The sequence below is a fragment of the Trichomonas vaginalis genome, chromosome IV (assembly GCF_026262505.1).
Source record: "Trichomonas vaginalis G3 chromosome IV, whole genome shotgun sequence".
Taxonomy (NCBI): domain Eukaryota; phylum Parabasalia; order Trichomonadida; family Trichomonadidae; genus Trichomonas; species Trichomonas vaginalis.
The window spans coordinates 358338-377556 of NC_067206.1; the positions used below are offsets into that span (position 1 = coordinate 358338).

The 19219-nt window shown below is 34.6% G+C and overlaps 4 protein-coding genes and 1 pseudogene across 5 annotated transcripts; 4 read left to right on the forward strand and 1 right to left on the reverse strand.

The window, feature by feature from the left end:
* Positions 1–108: 108 nt before the first annotated feature.
* On the forward strand, positions 109–1302 carry TVAGG3_0002060 (protein of unknown function (DUF4476) family; the record flags this gene model as incomplete). The annotated part of the gene is made up of 1 exon (XM_001312421.1): positions 584–1048. One exon carries the CDS (start codon positions 584–586, stop codon positions 1046–1048), a length of 465 nt encoding a protein of 154 aa, XP_001312422.1.
* Positions 1303–2628: 1326 nt separating this feature from the next.
* On the forward strand, positions 2629–3167 carry TVAGG3_0002070 (uncharacterized protein; the record flags this gene model as incomplete). Its single annotated transcript, XM_001312420.1, has 1 exon — positions 2661–3167. The coding sequence occupies one exon, from the start codon at positions 2661–2663 to the stop codon at positions 3165–3167; it is 507 nt and encodes a 168-aa protein (XP_001312421.1).
* A 400-nt stretch (positions 3168–3567) lies between these two features.
* Positions 3568–6405, reverse strand: TVAGG3_0002080 (uncharacterized protein; the record flags this gene model as incomplete). Its single annotated transcript, XM_001312419.1, has 1 exon — positions 3601–6405. The coding sequence occupies one exon, from the start codon at positions 6403–6405 to the stop codon at positions 3601–3603; it is 2805 nt and encodes a 934-aa protein (XP_001312420.1).
* Positions 6406–7771: 1366 nt separating this feature from the next.
* TVAGG3_0002090 lies at positions 7772–16410 on the forward strand (annotated as a pseudogene). Its single transcript has one exon — positions 8135–16398. A coding segment is annotated over exon 1 (8264 nt).
* A 660-nt stretch (positions 16411–17070) lies between these two features.
* Positions 17071–18570, forward strand: TVAGG3_0002100 (glycoprotein 38 family; the record flags this gene model as incomplete). The annotated part of the gene is made up of 1 exon (XM_001312417.1): positions 17071–18570. One exon carries the CDS (start codon positions 17071–17073, stop codon positions 18568–18570), a length of 1500 nt encoding a protein of 499 aa, XP_001312418.1.
* Positions 18571–19219: the final 649 nt, after the last annotated feature.

Below are 19219 nucleotides of genomic sequence, written 5' to 3' on the forward strand. Positions count from 1 at the left end.
ATTAGTATATATTTTATCTTATGATATACAGAAAAATTCAAATTTGGTATAAATTAAGAAAAACGGTCTTAAATTTAAATTTTTTATGCCGATGTCATATATTTATAGCTTATGAGTAGTATTTTTGGATTTAAATCCTTTATAATTAGATAACAACAAACTCAGCAAATGCAATATTATGTCTCAAATGAAGATCTATATATCCTCATCCCTTTGGGTGGTTCAAAATGTACAATTATTGATGAATTGATAATGTAATATATTTTATGAAATTTGGAATTGTCATCATGCGAATATAAAAAAAAATCTTTATAGCTTAACAACTGATCATAAAGTACACACGTCTATAGTTTTGATTTGAAATATATAACAAATGGTATTTAGCAAAATTGCTCAATATATTTGAATAAACGAAATACTTTTAAAATTGATGATTTTATTTGTTAAAATGTCACTAAATTGTATGTCTACGATGTGGCCTTGACATTTTTAAACGCAAGAATATCCGGTGCCATATGACTTCTAAGGCAAGACTCAGTTGTAAATTTATTTTATTTATCGAAAAGTGACAATATCGATATCGATGTCAAAGAAAGTTAAAATCTCTGTTGCACCAAAACTGAATAAGAAAAAGAAATCGACTAAAAAGAGACAAAAGTCACCACCAAAGAAGCAGGGATTTGTATTATCACCGTACGTTCCACCCGAGAAAAAGAAAAACGTTGAGAAAATTGAAGTAACGAAAATAACGCCAGAAAAATTTCAACAAGTGGTTAACACTGTAGCAAGGTGTGAAAATTGGAATGATACAAAACTTGTTCTTGAAGATATGAAACGATACTATCTTTCGTATTCAGAAATAGCACAACTATTACATAGAATACCCTCAGTAGCTGAGAGAATTAAAGCAGGCGCTATATTACAGAAAAGTTTGAAAGATGTTCAGACAAATTATTTTCTATTTATACAAAGCTTTGCATCAAAGCAGGAGAGGGATGGCCTTGAGCAAATATACTCGATAGAACAAAAAGAAGATACATTTTCATAAATTATTTTGAATTTTGTATCTTCACTAGTAACTACTGGAGAAATACCTTGCACGTATTATCACTTAAACCACGCAATAACTTTACGTTTAAGATTATCAACACAAAAAAAACTTTTATTATGTCAATAAGAGCTTTATAGGGTCAAAAATTAATATATTTACTCTTCTCTTCGCTTCAATATGAACTCAAGTGCCTTATACGAAATTATTTTATCTCTTGTTTGTAAATTCTTTTATAAAATATTCAACGATTATAAGCTTTAATGAAATTTAGCATAAACAGACAGTTTGCAAGTTTTATGTTAATATAATGATTACATATGTGAATCTGTTCTTAAAGATATCGTATTCGTATTTAACTTTCATAAAATATAGACACAATATCATATTTAGAAAATATCACTATCATTTCTCTTTCTAGTAAAATATAGTGTGGTATTTTTTGAACAGAATAACAAATTAGTTGAGTTAAAAAGGCTTGTATGTTGAGGATGCAGTGGTTTCATCATATGAATAAAAATATAGGAATTTGGAAGCTGAATTTCTAAAAATTCATTGGAAATAGAAAAATAATTTAACAGGTTTGAAGGTAGTTGGATTACCGTTATATTTTAATTTAGGCTGTTAAATAAAAATATGGTAAGGCATTTGATAAAATTAGAGAGGATCTCTTCATAAAAATTTAATAAACTCGCGAAATGTTAAAATTGTTAAAGAGTTAAAACTTATATTGTAAAATGCATTATTCTTTAGAAAAATTTGATGTATATGAGTTCAAAGGAGTTTGCCAATAATTTTAGAAAATGATTGACATTCAAAAAGAAAGAAAGGAAGAAATGTCGAAATAATTCATAAAAATTGAGAAGGCAAATTTAATCGAACTTGACTCAAAAGATGTAAGATACGATTTTGAGAAGATGATTGACAAATATGGTATTTTGATCAAATTATCATTACCGAGATGAATTGAAATTTGAATGATGCGGAAAAATTGAAATAGCATAGTATTTTCCGAAATTATTAGATTCTAAAATTTTATATATATTACATAATCTCCTAAAGAAAAGACAAGAAATTTGAATCTTTTCAAAATTTCAATTAGTTTTTCAGAAAACAACCGTATCGATAAATTTTAATAGAATTATGATTCAAATTGAGTGCTAATTCAAATTATGTATACTTACGAAATTTAGAAATCAAATATATTAATAATTTATAAATATTTAAGATATAAAGTTTTCAATAATTTGAAAAAATCAATGCCGATAAATTTCAAAAATATAATAACAAAAAAGATATCATTTGTATGTCTTAATCCTTGATTTTCTAATTTTTTATAATCCTTTAAAAATTTGAAAACCCATCGTCTAATTGAGAGTGGACCGTTGTTTTTGCCATGCATATTACAACATTCTCTTTGATAATAATATTAAATATATTTTCAACAAGTTTGTATTGACAGACATTTCATTTGATATATGACCAACATAGGTCACATATCAATATTCCGACGATTTCGTGTCTAATTTCTTGTGCTCATAATTTACGGGTTTTCAAAATTAAATTAAAAATTCAATATGTTTCAATATGTCTATGTCTCAATATTTTTTTAATGTCATCATCGAAGCAAAATGGTTCGCATACAAGCGCTAAACTACGCGAGCGAGCTATGCAAGCAATAACTGAGGCTAAAAGGCCTTTAGCAGCTGCTGAAATTGAAAGTTCACTTCGAATTAACGATCATCATCTCTTCAAAGAAATTTCTGCAAAATGTGGTGATTATTTACGAGTCATTCTTTCATTAACCCATAGCGACGTCTTTAGTAAATACAAGCCAACAAAGCCAATTCACAGAATCGACCGAAGAGCGATTTTCTTCGGTTTAGCTGATGGAGATTACGATCCTGAACAGTGGAAGAGGGTAACATCTAAAAATGCACCATCTCCGCCCGAAAAAGAAAGTAGTCCCAAACCAGAATCCAAGATTGTCACCCAAATCGTACCAAATGATACAGATAAAGAAGATATGAGATCAAAGGAAATTATCGCCTTTAACTCATTATTCAATTGCATCGAAGATGAAAATGTTATATCAAACTGGAATTTCAATTTTCCATAATATAGGTTTTGTTAAAAATTGTCGTTTGTTTTATTACACTCTTTTTAGATATAATAAATCATCTATACATTTTATAATTTCAGAATATCCGAAACTGTTATTTTGTAATCAGAAATGGTCAAATTATATGGTTTCATATATCATAGATTTTATCGAATGAGATATTCTCCGTGAACTGGTCCATGTATAGCCCATTTTTTTGAAAAACAAAAATAATTTATCGGAATTTCTTAAATTAGTAAATAGCCGGTTCAGGATATAGCAATATTTTATAATGCCATAATATGGATCTGATCTTTTCCTCAATTTTTAGATCAAATTTTTTATGTTCCGATTGATAAATTCAAGCACAAGTATTATAAACATTGCATGGGTACGTAATGAAAAAAATAATGATTTAAAACAAATAATATAATATACATTTATACAAAATTTAAGAATCGTCTGTAATTTTTACAATATTGATGATTCCTGAAACCGCATCAATAAACATACGCTTTGACTTCGAAAGAGTAGCATTTGAAAACAAGTTTCCCCATTTTTCTAGGAAAATTGCAATACTTACTGCATTTGACGGCGGAGTCGAAGCAACAAGAGCCAAAATGAGCATCTGATGATCAGGAGGCGAGAGAGTTCCTGTTGATGACAGCTGAAACAGCTGTTGGCACTGAAGATGAATTTGATATAAAATATCAATTGGATTTGTTAAGAACTGGATATGCTCGAAGGAATACTTTGAGCTGAGCATCAAAGAGTATATTGGCTGGTTCACTCTTTTAGCTCCAACAATGGTTTCGCTCAAATTGAGAAGAGAAATCGGTTGTTCTATGAATTTTCGAGCTTTTTCTAAGAATTCTTTGTTGGCTTTTGAGTACCTGTTCAAATGAGGTCTTGGATTCAATGCGTACGCGTTGTCGAAGATGGCTCTGATAAGGGACATGTAGAGGATCATTGCGTTCTGGTTAAATGTCATCTTTAAGTCTTCAATGATAGAATTATTCAATTCCCAAATTGTCGAAACAGCTCCATCGAGTGTTCCGTCTTCAATGATCATCGCGGTGGCATTCATGATCTCTTTGTAGGAGCTCCTCTGTATGTACTCGACAAGGACGGTGTCTAGCTCGTTTGGAGGCGCGTACTGAAGGTTTTGGTCGAATTTTACGCCGCCTTGAGACAAAACACCGAAAATCTCTTCGATGTACTTAGGAGCAGTGTACTTCCTGGAGTATATCGGTATCAGTTTCCTCAGCTGTGCTCTCTGGTCTTTCAGTGATTTGTAATAATTGTCTTCTAATCCGAAATGCTGCATATCGTACTGGAGAAGGCGTATATCGGCGTTTAAACCTGGTAACTGTTTCAGTACACTGATGAGTTCATGGGCTATGTTGGTAAAATCCATTAAAATCTTGTATTGGAAGTCATATAATTGAGCTTCGTTTGCGTACATGCAGGAACGCAATCCTGTGATAGGGAGAATGCCTTCTGTAGTGAAAAGATCTGGATTTACGCTGCTTCTCTTATGGCGCGATTTGTTTTTGATCTTTTCCGCTTTTGATTTGTTTTGATCAATAAAATCTTCAAGAGTAAAGATGGTATTCTGCTGGTCTATGACGGAGAGTTTGGATCTGCGATATAAATAGGGTTTTGCTCGTTCAGAAATTCCTAAATCTGCAAAATCGTTTATAATAGCTCTCATCTCCAAAGGAACCTCGCCATTTGAGTTCTTTCTATTACGAGATCCTTCGACAAGCATGTTTGAGTTGTTTTTGAATGGAAATGTTTTTAATTTAAAACGCATTTTCTCGTACCGAGACAACTCTCTGGAATAAGTATTAGATTGGGGTAGATCCGATCCCAATGGGAAGTAATATGTTAAGAAATCGCATCCGCCTTTGAGGTAACACGTGTTGGCGCATGGTAAAATGATTTTTTTAGCAAAAGTTGCGGATAAGAACTGTTCTGTTGAAATGATCTCGCATAGCATCAATAATCTTCTGATGTACTTCTCTTTCTTCGATGCAATCTTGATGTAAACGAAAATTAACAAAAAGAATTTTTGAATCCATTCAATTAAATCTTGATCTTCGAGTGAACTCATTATTTCTACTAAATACTTTGCAGCCAACCTCATCAAAAGCTTGCTTTGGACCATTGTTTGTGCAACAGAACGCATAACAATAAATTTTGCTTCTTTTCCTGTTCTGTTTATAGAAACAACCGTATTCAAATCGAATTCTGTCTGTATATTCTTCGAGAGTTGCTGTGCCAAGATGTAATTTGGTATAGTTATTGAACCTTGCGAAACAGCAAATAAAGTAGTCATTGCATGCGATAGTTTGTTTGATGTTGATGCATTTAAAAGTGCTACAATACGTTTAGCTCTTTCATCTGCATCATATTCTTTGAGAAATTTCTTATTCAGTTGAATTGCGCAACGAGCAAATGAAACAGATGCATCTGTTTGAGAGTAAATAATCAGGTTAAGTAATCTGGAGTATAAACTTGCCGCATATTGTTGTTTTCTGAAGACTTCGTTATTTGATTCGCAAATTAATGTTGTCATGAGATTTGCAAGCATTACTCTGAAGCTTTCATACTCATTTTCAACTGTTCTGTTAGCTGGTTGAAGAAATGTAATAAATAAGTCAAATATACGTTCAATTGCGCCTGGTTGCTGAATGTATGATTTCCATGGTTCGATATTTAAAGAGTTAAGCTTGTCTATTGCTTCTACGGTTAAAAATGGATCAGAAACAGCAAAAAGAAATTCGTGAACAAAGAAATTAGAATTTTCTTTGGGACAAAAGCGTTGTGCGTAGTATATTGCGCCATCTAAGTCAGTGATTTTTATTAAATTTCTATAAGAGTACAAGCTCTCAACAAAAGCTGAGAAATCTGTTCTTGGGTCACCAACATTTTGATTGTCTGCTAACGTGCAAAGGCATTTGTAAACATCTTCCCAGTACATTTCTTCGGATTCGCCTTCATTACAATGAGTATGAAAAATCGGAGATAATTCCTGCCATATAATATTCATCTCAGTAATGCCTGGTCTTTCTGGAGGAGTATCTAGATTTTCTTCGTAATTTACGACAGCATTCCACCAGAGAAATGCTTCAGGCATCAAACTATCAAAATTTTTTGAATCCGAAAATAAACAGAAAATGGATTTATCGTAACTAGTTTGATGAATTGTGTAATAGCAGTTATTATTCTGTGTAAAGAATTGATAGTCCATTCAAAATTGAATTGGAAAGAAGATACATTATATCGACCTGTTATCATATTAGAAAGAAAATTATTTTAATTTTCATTTTTTATGTCAAAATTTGGATTTCTCCTTTCAATAAATCAGATCATAATCGAATACAGACGGAATATAGCTTAACCTTTTAATATGATTGATGAACTGTTTTGTTTATTTTCTAAAAGAAATGTGAAATATGAGGTAGAATATAGAGAAAAAATAGATAATCTTAAGCTTACCGCTTATGTACAGCCCTATCTATGGTCATTCCATGTATGAACAAAAGGTTTTACCGATTATTCTTGTCGATCCGAAATCAAATTCTTGATTTTTAATAATATAACGCTTTCTCTTTGAACAAAAAAAGGTATTAGAGACAAAATAAAGATAGTTTAGAATTCCAAATTTTTAGTTTTCATGATTTCCATATAAATTTTGTATTTTTCTCTTTGAAAAAATATTTCCCCATCATATGTCGGAAATTTAATGAAATTCAATTTCCGACATATGATGAAATACTTGAAGAATTTTCAATTTTTAGCCTCTTTTAAATTGAATGTAATTCAATTTTTGAGGCGGCTCATTGAAAATCCGTCAAGTATTTTCTAATTTTTTTGGATTTTTCAAACGTTACCAATTACCATAAAATAGCATTAAATAGCGCTGTAACACAGAAGAAACTCATTTTATGTAATTTTTAAACAGTTTACTATTAATAAGAGGGATTCAAATGCTTATTAGTCAGAATCTGACTTATCATTCAAGAATTGCACATAAGCAACAAATAAATGCAAAATGTTCCGAAACAATACCTAGCTTTTATTAAGAAATTTTACATAAATTTCACAAAAATCAGAATTTCAGCTCAAAATAACTTTTACTCTGTAACGAAAGTTAGTAGTTCAGATGTATTCATCCTTGTAATATTCCCTATAATAACTTTGCTTATCAATGGAAGATTTCAAAAACAATATAAATAGATTCAATTCAGTATATATAATTCACAATGATGTTTTAAGCAAATATTAGGTCAAATGAAGTTATTGCTGACTTGCTCAATTGCTTGATATTTTTTTAAGTTCGTAAACTGCAATTCATATTGAATTAATGGTTTCAACATGAGTATTTCATACGGATATGTTATAAATTGAAGCTTTATATAATCGAGTATGATTCAAAATTGTAATATTTGCTGAAGTTTGAATGTAATTTAGAGCTGTAGATAACTAGTATTGATAGCTGGCAATGGAATGTCAACTCCGATGTCAAGGAAATAGCGACTCCATGATCCGAGAAATATCGATGCCATCTACCATAAAATTTTTTCTAAAAAGTGGCAATAATGTTTCATATTGGGTATAAATCTACACCTCATCATTGTTTTATCTTAATTGAGAAGATAACATTCTCGAAAAAGGTAGATGTACCCGTTTTTATACGTGTTGCAAGGAAAAAATCATCTGGTGGAGTATTTAAGACTGCATATAGCTCTGAGACTAGTTTTCAGCTTGCAGACCAAAGCAACATTGTGCAATTCAACAATGAATTCCAGATTCCAATAACTATTTTTACAAAAAAGGGCGAAGAACCGCAAAAGAAAATGCTCGAAGTATCTTGTTTGGCAATTATGTCGAAAAAAGAACCCGAACATCAAGTATGCACATGGAAGTTCGATGCTGCAAACTTACTTGATCCAAAAGACTCATCCGTACAAACATCTATGACAAAATGCGAATTCGGTATTGCAACGCTTTACTTACGTATTGTGGTTCTTCCAGAATCGGACTTTCCAGATGGACCGCCAGAACGTTACTTTACATTTGTTACTGCTAAATCGGAATTACCTGAAATCCAAAATACACTGCGTAACGATGAATTGACAGATATTAACATCAACGATAATGGTGGAGAAGAAGCCAACGAACTTATTTCTACGAAAAAGAAGAAGAAAGGAAAAGATGATGATTCTAAGAAGAAAAAGAAAGGAAAAGATAAAGAAGATGCAGCAGATGATGGTTCAGAAAAGAAGAAACATAAGCATAAAGATAAAAGCGAGAAATCTAAAACTGATGAAAATTCGACATCTACAACTGCAGCTGAGCAATCAGGAAAAGCTTCAAATTCACCAGAAAAAGAAGAGAAAGAAAAGAAGCACCATAAACATAAAGATAAAAGCCAGACTGCTGAAGCTGATAAATCTTCAGCAGCAGCCGGTGAAGAAAAAGTAGAAAAAGTTCCAGAAGGTGAAGCTAAAGAAGAAAAGGACAAGAAACACCACAAACATAAAGATAAAAGTCAAACTGCTGATGCAGATAAATCCGAATCAGTCGAAGGTGATGACAAGAAACACAAACATAAGCATAAAGATAAATCCGAAAAGAAAGAATCCGAAGCTACAGAAGGGGAAGGAGATAAGAAGAAGCATCATAAACACAAAGATAAATCGGAGAAAACAGAGGCTGATGGTGAAGAAAAGAAACATCACAAACATAAAGACAAATCAGAAAAAGCAGAAGAAACAAAGTCGCGTGAGATAGAAGTTTCAGCCGAAGTTTCTCAACCAATTGTTGCATCAGCTGCAGAAGAAGAAGCCAAACAAAAGGCAGAAGAAGAAGCCAAACAAAAGGCAGAAGAAGCCAAACAAAAGGCAGAAGAAGCCAAACAAAAGGCAGAAGAAGAAGCCAAACAAAAGGCAGAAGAAGCCAAGCAAAAGGCAGAAGAAGCCAAACAAAAGGCAGAAGAAGAAGCCAAGCAAAAGGCAGAAGAAGAAGCCAAGCAAAAGGCAGAAGAAGAAGCCAAAAAAGAATCTAAACAAAAGATCGAATATTCTTCAGATTATTACTATAGTGACTATGATTCACAAGATAAGAAGGAAGAAAATAAAGAAATCGATGAAACAATCAAATCCAGAGATATTAAAGTTGAAGAAAATGAATCTGAAAATCTCGATAACCATCAATCTGAAGAAGAAGCCAGACTGAAGGCTGAAGAAGAAGCTCGTCTCAAAGCTGAAGAAGAAGCAAGACTTAAAGCTGAAGAAGAAGAAAGACAAAGACTTGAGGAAGAAGCTAGACTCAAAGCTGAAGAAGAAGCTAGACTTAAAGCTGAAGAAGAAGCCAGACTGAAGGCTGAAGAAGAAGCTCGTCTCAAAGCTGAAGAGGAAGAAAGACAAAGACTTGAGGAAGAAGAAAGACTTAAGGCCGAAGAAGAAGAAAGACTCAAAGCTGAAGAAGAAGAAAGACAACGACTTGAAGAAGAAGAAAGACTCAAAGCTGAAGAAGAAGAAAGACAACGACTTGAAGAAGAAGAAAGACTCAAAGCTGAAGAGGAAGAAAGACAACGACTTGAGGAAGAAGCCAGACTTAAAGCCGAAGAAGAAGAAAGACAAAGACTTGAGGAAGAAGCTAGACTCAAAGCTGAAGAAGAAGCTAGACTTAAAGCTGAAGAAGAAGCCAGACTGAAGGCTGAAGAAGAAGCTCGTCTCAAAGCTGAAGAAGAAGCAAGACTTAAAGCTGAAGAAGAAGAAAGACAAAGACTTGAGGAAGAAGCTAGACTCAAAGCTGAAGAAGAAGCTAGACTTAAAGCTGAAGAAGAAGCCAGACTGAAGGCTGAAGAAGAAGCTCGTCTCAAAGCTGAAGAGGAAGAAAGACAAAGACTTGAGGAAGAAGCCAGACTTAAGGCCGAAGAAGAAGAAAGACTCAAAGCTGAAGAAGAAGAAAGACAACGACTTGAGGAAGAAGCCAGACTTAAGGCCGAAGAAGAAGAAAGACAACGACTTGAGGAAGAAGCTCGTCTCAAAGCAGAAGAAGAAAGACAAAGACTTGAGGAAGAAGCCAGACTCAAAGCTGAAGAGGAAGAAAGACAACGACTTGAGGAAGAAGCCAGACTTAAAGCTGAAGAAGAAGAAAGAATTAAGGCCGAAGAAGAAGAAAGACAACGACTTGAGGAAGAAGCCAGACTTAAAGCCGAAGAAGAAGAAAGACTCAAAGCTGAAGAAGAAGAAAGACAACGACTTGAGGAAGAAGCCAGACTTAAGGCCGAAGAAGAAGAAAGACTCAAAGCTGAAGAAGAAGAAAGACAAAGACTTGAGGAAGAAGCTCGTCTCAAAGCTGAAGAAGAAGAAAGACAACGACTTGAGGAAGAAGCCAGACTTAAAGCCGAAGAAGAAGAAAGACTTAAAGCTGAAGAAGAAGAAAGACAACGACTTGAAGAAGAAGAAAGACTTAAGGCCGAAGAAGAAGAAAGACTCAAAGCTGAAGAAGAAGAAAGACAACGACTTGAAGAAGAAGAAAGACTTAAGGCCGAAGAAGAAGAAAGACTCAAAGCTGAAGAGGAAGAAAGACAACGACTTGAGGAAGAAGCCAGACTTAAGGCCGAAGAAGAAGAAAGACTCAAAGCTGAAGAAGAAGAAAGACAACGACTTGAAGAAGAAGAAAGACTCAAAGCTGAAGAAGAAGAAAGACAACGACTTGAGGAAGAAGCCAGACTTAAGGCCGAAGAAGAAGCCAGACTTAAAGCTGAAGAAGAAGAAAGACAAAGAGCTGAAGAAGAAGCCAGACTTAAAGCTGAAGAAGAAGCTAGACTTAAAGCTGAAGAAGAAGCCAGACTTAAGGCTGAAGAAGAAGCTCGTCTCAAAGCTGAAGAAGAAGCCAGACTTAAGGCCGAAGAAAAGCCAGACTTAAAGCTGAAGAAGAAGAAAGACTTAAAGCTGAAGAAGAAGCCAGACTTAAGGCTGAAGAAGAAGCTCGTCTCAAAGCTGAAGAAGAAGCCAGACTTAAGGCCGAAGAAGAAGCCAGACTTAAAGCTGAAGAAGAAGAAAGACTTAAAGCTGAAGAAGAAGCCAGACTTAAAGCTGAAGAAGAAGCTCGTCTCAAAGCTGAAGAAGAAGAAAGACAACGACTTGAGGAAGAAGCCAGACTTAAAGCTGAAGAAGAAGAAAGACTTAAAGCTGAAGAAGAAGAAAGACTCAAAGCTGAAGAGGAAGAAAGACAAAGACTTGAAGAAGAAGCCAGACTTAAAGCTGAAGAAGAAGAAAGACTCAAAGCTGAAGAGGAAGAAAGACAAAGACTTGAAGAAGAAGCCAGACTTAAAGCTGAAGAAGAAGAAAGACTCAAAGCTGAAGAGGAAGAAAGACAACGACTTGAGGAAGAAGCCAGACTTAAGGCCGAAGAAGAAGAAAGACTCAAAGCTGAAGAACAAGAAAGACAACGACTTGAAGAAGAAGAAAGACAACGACTTGAGGAAGAAGCCAGACTTAAAGCTGAAGAAGAAGAAAGAATTAAGGCCGAAGAAGAAGAAAGACAACGACTTGAGGAAGAAGCCAGACTTAAAGCCGAAGAAGAAGAAAGACTTAAAGCTGAAGAAGAAGAAAGACAACGACTTGAAGAAGAAGAAAGACTTAAGGCCGAAGAAGAAGAAAGACTCAAAGCTGAAGAAGAAGAAAGACAACGACTTGAGGAAGAAGCCAGACTTAAAGCTGAAGAAGAAGAAAGACTTAAAGCTGAAGAAGAAGAAAGACAAAGACTTGAGGAAGAAGAAAGACTTAAAGCTGAAGAAGAAGAAAGACTCAAAGCTGAAGAGGAAGAAAGACAAAGACTTGAAGAAGAAGAAAGACTTAAAGCTGAAGAAGAAGAAAGACAAAGACTTGAAGAAGAAGCCAGACTTAAGGCCGAAGAAGAAGCCAGACTTAAAGCTGAAGAAGAAGAAAGACAACGACTTGAAGAAGAAGAAAGACTCAAAGCTGAAGAGGAAGAAAGACAAAGACTTGAAGAAGAAGAAAGACTTAAAGCTGAAGAAGAAGAAAGACTCAAAGCTGAAGAGGAAGAAAGACAAAGACTTGAAGAAGAAGCCAGACTTAAGGCCGAAGAAGAAGCCAGACTTAAAGCTGAAGAAGAAGCCAGACTTAAAGCTGAAGAAGAAGAAAGACTTAAAGCTGAAGAGGAAGAAAGACAACGACTTGAGGAAGAAGCCAGACTTAAGGCCGAAGAAGAAGAAAGACTTAAAGCTGAAGAAGAAGAAAGACAAAGACTTGAGGAAGAAGAAAGACTTAAAGCTGAAGAAGAAGAAAGACTCAAAGCTGAAGAGGAAGAAAGACAAAGACTTGAAGAAGAAGCCAGACTTAAGGCCGAAGAAGAAGCCAGACTTAAAGCTGAAGAAGAAGCCAGACTTAAAGCTGAAGAAGAAGAAAGACTTAAAGCTGAAGAAGAAGAAAGACAACGACTTGAGGAAGAAGCCAGACTTAAAGCTGAAGAAGAAGAAAGACTTAAAGCTGAAGAAGAAGAAAGACAAAGACTTGAGGAAGAAGAAAGACTTAAAGCTGAAGAAGAAGAAAGACTCAAAGCTGAAGAGGAAGAAAGACAAAGACTTGAAGAAGAAGAAAGACTTAAAGCTGAAGAAGAAGAAAGACAAAGACTTGAAGAAGAAGCCAGACTTAAGGCCGAAGAAGAAGCCAGACTTAAAGCTGAAGAAGAAGAAAGACAACGACTTGAAGAAGAAGAAAGACTCAAAGCTGAAGAGGAAGAAAGACAAAGACTTGAAGAAGAAGAAAGACTTAAAGCTGAAGAAGAAGAAAGACTCAAAGCTGAAGAGGAAGAAAGACAAAGACTTGAAGAAGAAGCCAGACTTAAGGCCGAAGAAGAAGCCAGACTTAAAGCTGAAGAAGAAGCCAGACTTAAGGCCGAAGAAGAAGAAAGACTCAAAGCTGAAGAAGAAGAAAGACAACGACTTGAAGAAGAAGAAAGACTCAAAGCTGAAGAAGAAGAAAGACAAAGACTTGAAGAAGAAGCCAGACTTAAGGCCGAAGAAGAAGCCAGACTTAAAGCTGAAGAAGAAGAAAGACAAAGACTTGAAGAAGAAGAAAGACTTAAAGCTGAAGAAGAAGAAAGACTTAAAGCTGAAGAAGAAGAAAGACTCAAAGCTGAAGAGGAAGAAAGACAAAGACTTGAGGAAGAAGCCAGACTTAAGGCCGAAGAAGAAGAAAGACTTAAAGCTGAAGAAGAAGAAAGACTCAAAGCTGAAGAGGAAGAAAGACAACGACTTGAGGAAGAAGCCAGACTTAAGGCCGAAGAAGAAAGACTCAAAGCTGAAGAAGAAGAAAGACAACGACTTGAAGAAGAAGAAAGACTCAAAGCTGAAGAAGAAGAAAGACAACGACTTGAAGAAGAAGCCAGACTTAAGGCCGAAGAAGAAGAAAGACTTAAAGCTGAAGAAGAAGAAAGACTCAAAGCTGAAGAGGAAGAAAGACAAAGACTTGAGGAAGAAGCCAGACTTAAGGCCGAAGAAGAAGCCAGACTTAAAGCTGAAGAAGAAGAAAGACTTAAAGCTGAAGAAGAAGCCAGACTTAAAGCTGAAGAAGAAGAAAGACTCAAAGCTGAAGAGGAAGAAAGACAAAGACTTGAAGAAGAAGAAAGACTCAAAGCTGAAGAAGAAGAAAGACAACGACTTGAAGAAGAAGCCAGACTTAAGGCCGAAGAAGAAGCCAGACTTAAAGCTGAAGAAGAAGAAAGACTTAAAGCTGAAGAAGAAGAAAGACAAAGACTTGAGGAAGAAGCCAGACTTAAAGCTGAAGAAGAAGCCAGACTTAAAGCTGAAGAAGAAGAAAGACTTAAAGCTGAAGAAGAAGCCAGACTTAAAGCTGAAGAAGAAGAAAGACTCAAAGCTGAAGAGGAAGAAAGACAAAGACTTGAAGAAGAAGAAAGACTCAAAGCTGAAGAAGAAGAAAGACTTAAAGCTGAAGAAGAAGCCAGACTTAAAGCTGAAGAAGAAGAAAGACTCAAAGCTGAAGAGGAAGAAAGACAAAGACTTGAAGAAGAAGAAAGACTTAAAGCTGAAGAAGAAGAAAGACTCAAAGCTGAAGAGGAAGAAAGACAACGACTTGAAGAAGAAGCCAGACTTAAGGCCGAAGAAGAAGCCAGACTTAAAGCTGAAGAAGAAGAAAGACTTAAAGCTGAAGAGGAAGAAAGACTCAAAGCTGAAGAAGAAGAAAGACAAAGACTTGAAGAAGAAGAAAGACTTAAAGCTGAAGAAGAAGAAAGACTCAAAGCTGAAGAGGAAGAAAGACAAAGACTTGAGGAAGAAGCCAGACTTAAGGCCGAAGAAGAAGCCAGACTTAAAGCTGAAGAAGAAGCCAGACTTAAGGCCGAAGAAGAAGAAAGACTCAAAGCTGAAGAAGAAGAAAGACTCAAAGCTGAAGAGGAAGAAAGACAACGACTTGAAGAAGAAGAAAGACTCAAAGCTGAAGAAGAAGAAAGACAAAGACTTGAGGAAGAAGCCAGACTTAAGGCCGAAGAAGAAGAAAGACTCAAAGCTGAAGAGGAAGAAAGACAACGACTTGAAGAAGAAGAAAGACTCAAAGCTGAAGAAGAAGAAAGACAAAGACTTGAGGAAGAAGCCAGACTTAAGGCCGAAGAAGAAGAAAGACTCAAAGCTGAAGAAGAAGAAAGACAACGACTTGAAGAAGAAGCTCGTCTCAAAGCTGAAGAAGAAGAAAGACAACGACTTGAAGAAGAAGAAAGACTTAAGGCCGAAGAAGAAGAAAGACTCAAAGCTGAAGAAGAAGAAAGACAACGACTTGAAGAAGAAGAAAGACTTAAGGCCGAAGAAGAAAGACTCAAAGCTGAAGAAGAAGAAAGACAACGACTTGAAGAAGAAGCCAGACTTAAGGCCGAAGAAGAAGAAAGACTCAAAGCTGAAGAAGAAGAAAGACAAAGACTTGAGGAAGAAGCCAGACTTAAGGCTGAAGAAGAAAATCTCAAAGCTGAAGAACACAAAGAAATTGAAATTGTCGAGGATGCAGCAGTAATCACACGTGAATTTGTGATGGATGAAGCATTAAACAATGAAGAAAGCATAGAAAAGCACGAAAAGAGTGATTCAGACAAAGAAGAAGAGCCAGTTGTAGTTGAATCATCAGAAAAATCACGCGAACTTCAACTTGAGTTCAAGCACAAATTTGGCCTTATCTATTCCATTCACGATCGTTCTCTTCTCAACCTTGCACTCAAAGAATGCGGAACACAGTTCAGCTACATTTGCTTCCGTTACATCGCATTCCCCAACAACAGAAACTTCAACTTCACAAATCGTCTCATTGAACCTCTCAGATCATACCGCATCTTTGAGTTCAGATGCCTTGAAGAAGGAGACTTACTGAAGCTCTTTGCACCAGTCATCAAATCGGTTTCATTCGCTTGCAGCATTGACACTGACTTAGACGGCGCTTTAGGACTTCTTTCAACTCTCCTCAATTTCGGCATCGAGTTGCAGACTCTCGCAGGACCATATACATCAGCGCATTTCCCTGTTGTGAAGAAGATCGAGGAGAACATCACATTGCTTATGAATGTCCTCATGCAAAAGCTCTTCTCTTCAATTGGAACATGCATCATGTGCGATGGTGAAGACATCAAATTCGATGAATATTCAAACAAGATGCTTCGTGATACATCTGCTGCATTCAAACAGTCAATCACAAAGTACTCAATTCCTGAAGAAGTTGTCCAAGCAATTGTGGTTTCCTGCGCTCATTATTTCGCTGCAATTACATTCAATGTCATTATCACGACATCAGAGAAATTCACAGTTCAAAACACAACAAGGTTGCTTGAAAAGATGAGAGAAATTCAAGGTTTGTTCGTCTGTCTTCCTTCGAATTTCCCTGAAGCATTTTCTAATGTTTTGAGATTGATTTCTATGGTTCAAGCTTTGGAAGTTGGAACCACATTACAGAGAATGCAGAGAGACCCACAACTATGGCGCTCAGTCGCTGAGAGAATGACAAACGCAGAACTCCCAGAAGGAGTTACTCTTGACGATATCGCACCAAAGGTCGAAAGATCTTCTTTGCAAGTTCCTATTCCAATGATGGAATTCAAGTTCACTTATGAATGGCTATTCACAACTTCCGCTACTAATAACTACGACGACAACATCGAAGAAGATGAAGATGACGAAGCAAGTGATAGCGGATCTTATGAATCAGACTGATTTTTTTTAATATTTATTTTCACTATCTTTTTGTATAAACAATTATCGTTTATCTTTAATTAAATGGTGAATCAGGTACATATATATCTGATTTCTTTTATGCTTGTATATCAATAATAAATCATGTTAAGAATCAATAATGATAGAGAACTATTTAATTCATATGAATCATATTCTTCGTCTTGGCGATTTCTAAGTAAAAGACTGCAATCGATTGTTTCATGAGATATTAGTAGTAGTTGTTCACTGGAATTGTGGTTTTTGGGGTTCTATTTACCCACAAAGTCTTGGAGCATACTCAAAATTGCTGGTATTGCTTGCTTGCCTTGAATGAAGACCTGCCCATTGAGAAACCTAGGCAGAAGGGCATACAAAGGATCTAAGCTAAATATTTTAGAAAGGATATCATTAGCATACTACATATATTTACTTGAATCATTTATTTAGGTAACTCAACACTAATATTATTGTCAAAAAAATTAGTCAAAAAAAGTCATGACACTTTTTACGGGATTATAAATAAGCCCGAAAAAGTATCAAGCAAATAATAATATATATATATTCACTTTTTAATCATCGTCCCTCGTCTCAAAAAGTGACTATTGTTTTAGTCAAGAAAAATTGAATGTATCACAGAACGTTTTCGAGATTTATTGAACAAATACAACCATAATGTTGCTGCTGTTTCTTGTTCATGAAATCAAATCTTATGATCTTCAAAATATTGCAGATTGCTACCAAAACGATTTTATTTCAACCAACAATTCTGATTATTATTTTCTTGAAATCCCTGCAGGGGAAATCTTTTGTAGCAATCAAAGCTTTGTTATTGCTGCAAATACATCTATCCAAGCAGATTACTTTTTAGACAATGGTGAAGAAAATCCAACAATTAAACATCTTGATGATCCTTTTGCAATAATTCAATCTGAAAATGGCCATAACATTATTTCGAAAATATCCGCAAAAGATCCTTCTGAAACGTTCCTTATTCAAATAATCAAAATTACCAGATCTAATATTAATGAAAGAGAGTTATTCTACTCAGTGTTTTCTACTAACCTGTTTTTCTGCCAAAAATTCATTCCTTTACGGCTCACAGATTCCAATTCCACACTATTATTACGAAGATGGATGGAAATCAAAGCTTTTAATGGATATGAAATCAAGCCGAAAATGGGCAATTTTTCTAGCGAAACAGCCATACTAACAACAACGCTAAGCTGCAATGATACAACTAAGAGGAGAAGTATTTATTTTGCATATTATTCAGAAAATCATACTTTAGCACCAATTTTGTTCAAAAAAGATAAATTCTATTTGATGCCATCAGAATCTGGTGTTTATTCACGTGCAGAAGTAGAGTCATTCACTGAAATGAATCCTCCATTTCATAATGAATATAAATTCGATCAGTATGATTTAACAGATGAGTTTCTTCCATGTCTGAACAATATATGGAGTCCAGAGTTTGCCCACCACGATATCGGATTAAAATATACAGACTCAAAAGTCTTTACAATTCAACCAGGCAAAGCACAGTGTTTATACGGCAATTTTGTGTTTGGAAGCAAAGAAGATTTCACAGCAACTGTTGTTTATAATGATACAAAGCACTATGAATTAAACAATAGACCAAAGGTCCCTCGCACAGTTCATGAGACATATGAAAATCCATTTAGCATTACAACACAAATACACGATCAAAGACAAAGTCAGTTAATCAAATTACAATGCAAATCTCAAACAGAATCATGCAAAATACAAGTTGTGAGTGTTATGCCTCCTATTCAAAACAGACTGTTAAACGCACCAATGAAAATAGAATCAACATTCACAACAAATACAAGCTATTTTGCTGAAAAAGAAATTATTATAGAAGATACTAGAATAGAAATATTTTCAATTACAGTGCACAACAAAAACAAATTCGGTATCAAGATAAGTTGTGATGATAAGAGAATACAGAATTATCTGACAACATCGAACTCCTTTGTGAAAAACTTCACATCAAATGAGAGTATATATAACACAGTTACTATATATCCATATTTTGATCTACACAGATTCCTTAATCAAGAAGAAAATATTTCAACATTCAAAGTAAAAACTAATGTCAAAGTTGAAATCATCCCATCAGAAGAAAATTCCACTGGAGAGAAGAAATTATAGAAGATGCAATAACTTTTAGATTGCCTTCAAAAGGTGGTGGGAGTACAAAGGAAGAACTAATAGAATTTAATAAGAAAGAAGATAAATTATTTGAGGGATATTCTAATTTCTTTCTTTATGGTTCAATCGGTGTTTCAGTACTGATTGTTATTCTTGATATTTTATTTATTGTATGGAGAAACTTGGCAAACAAAAAGAGATCAACTCAAAATGAAAAGAATAAGAGAAATTCAGATGAAGAATTAGAAGTAATATACCCTGAACTTGACGGTATTATCTAAATAAACAAGATAATATGATGTTTGAAATAAATGAATGTAACTAATATAAGTCATCCAAATCAGATAAAACTTTTCAGTTTTTATAAAACATTTTTGAATCAATCAACATATTTATTTTTCTTTTTGAACGTTTGATCTCTAAAGTTTATGATTTAACAATTTAAACAAAATCCTGTTGATTGGATGTAAATTAAGCATTTTATAAGATTAGTCAAAATTATCGTTGTCACTTTTGTATTTTTTTGACTAATATTCCGATTCTTGACCAAGATTGGAATATGTAGAACTAATTTTGTAATTCTATCAATCTTCACCAAGAATTCCAAAATCGTGCAAAAATTGAAAACCGTTACACTTATTCAATCTCC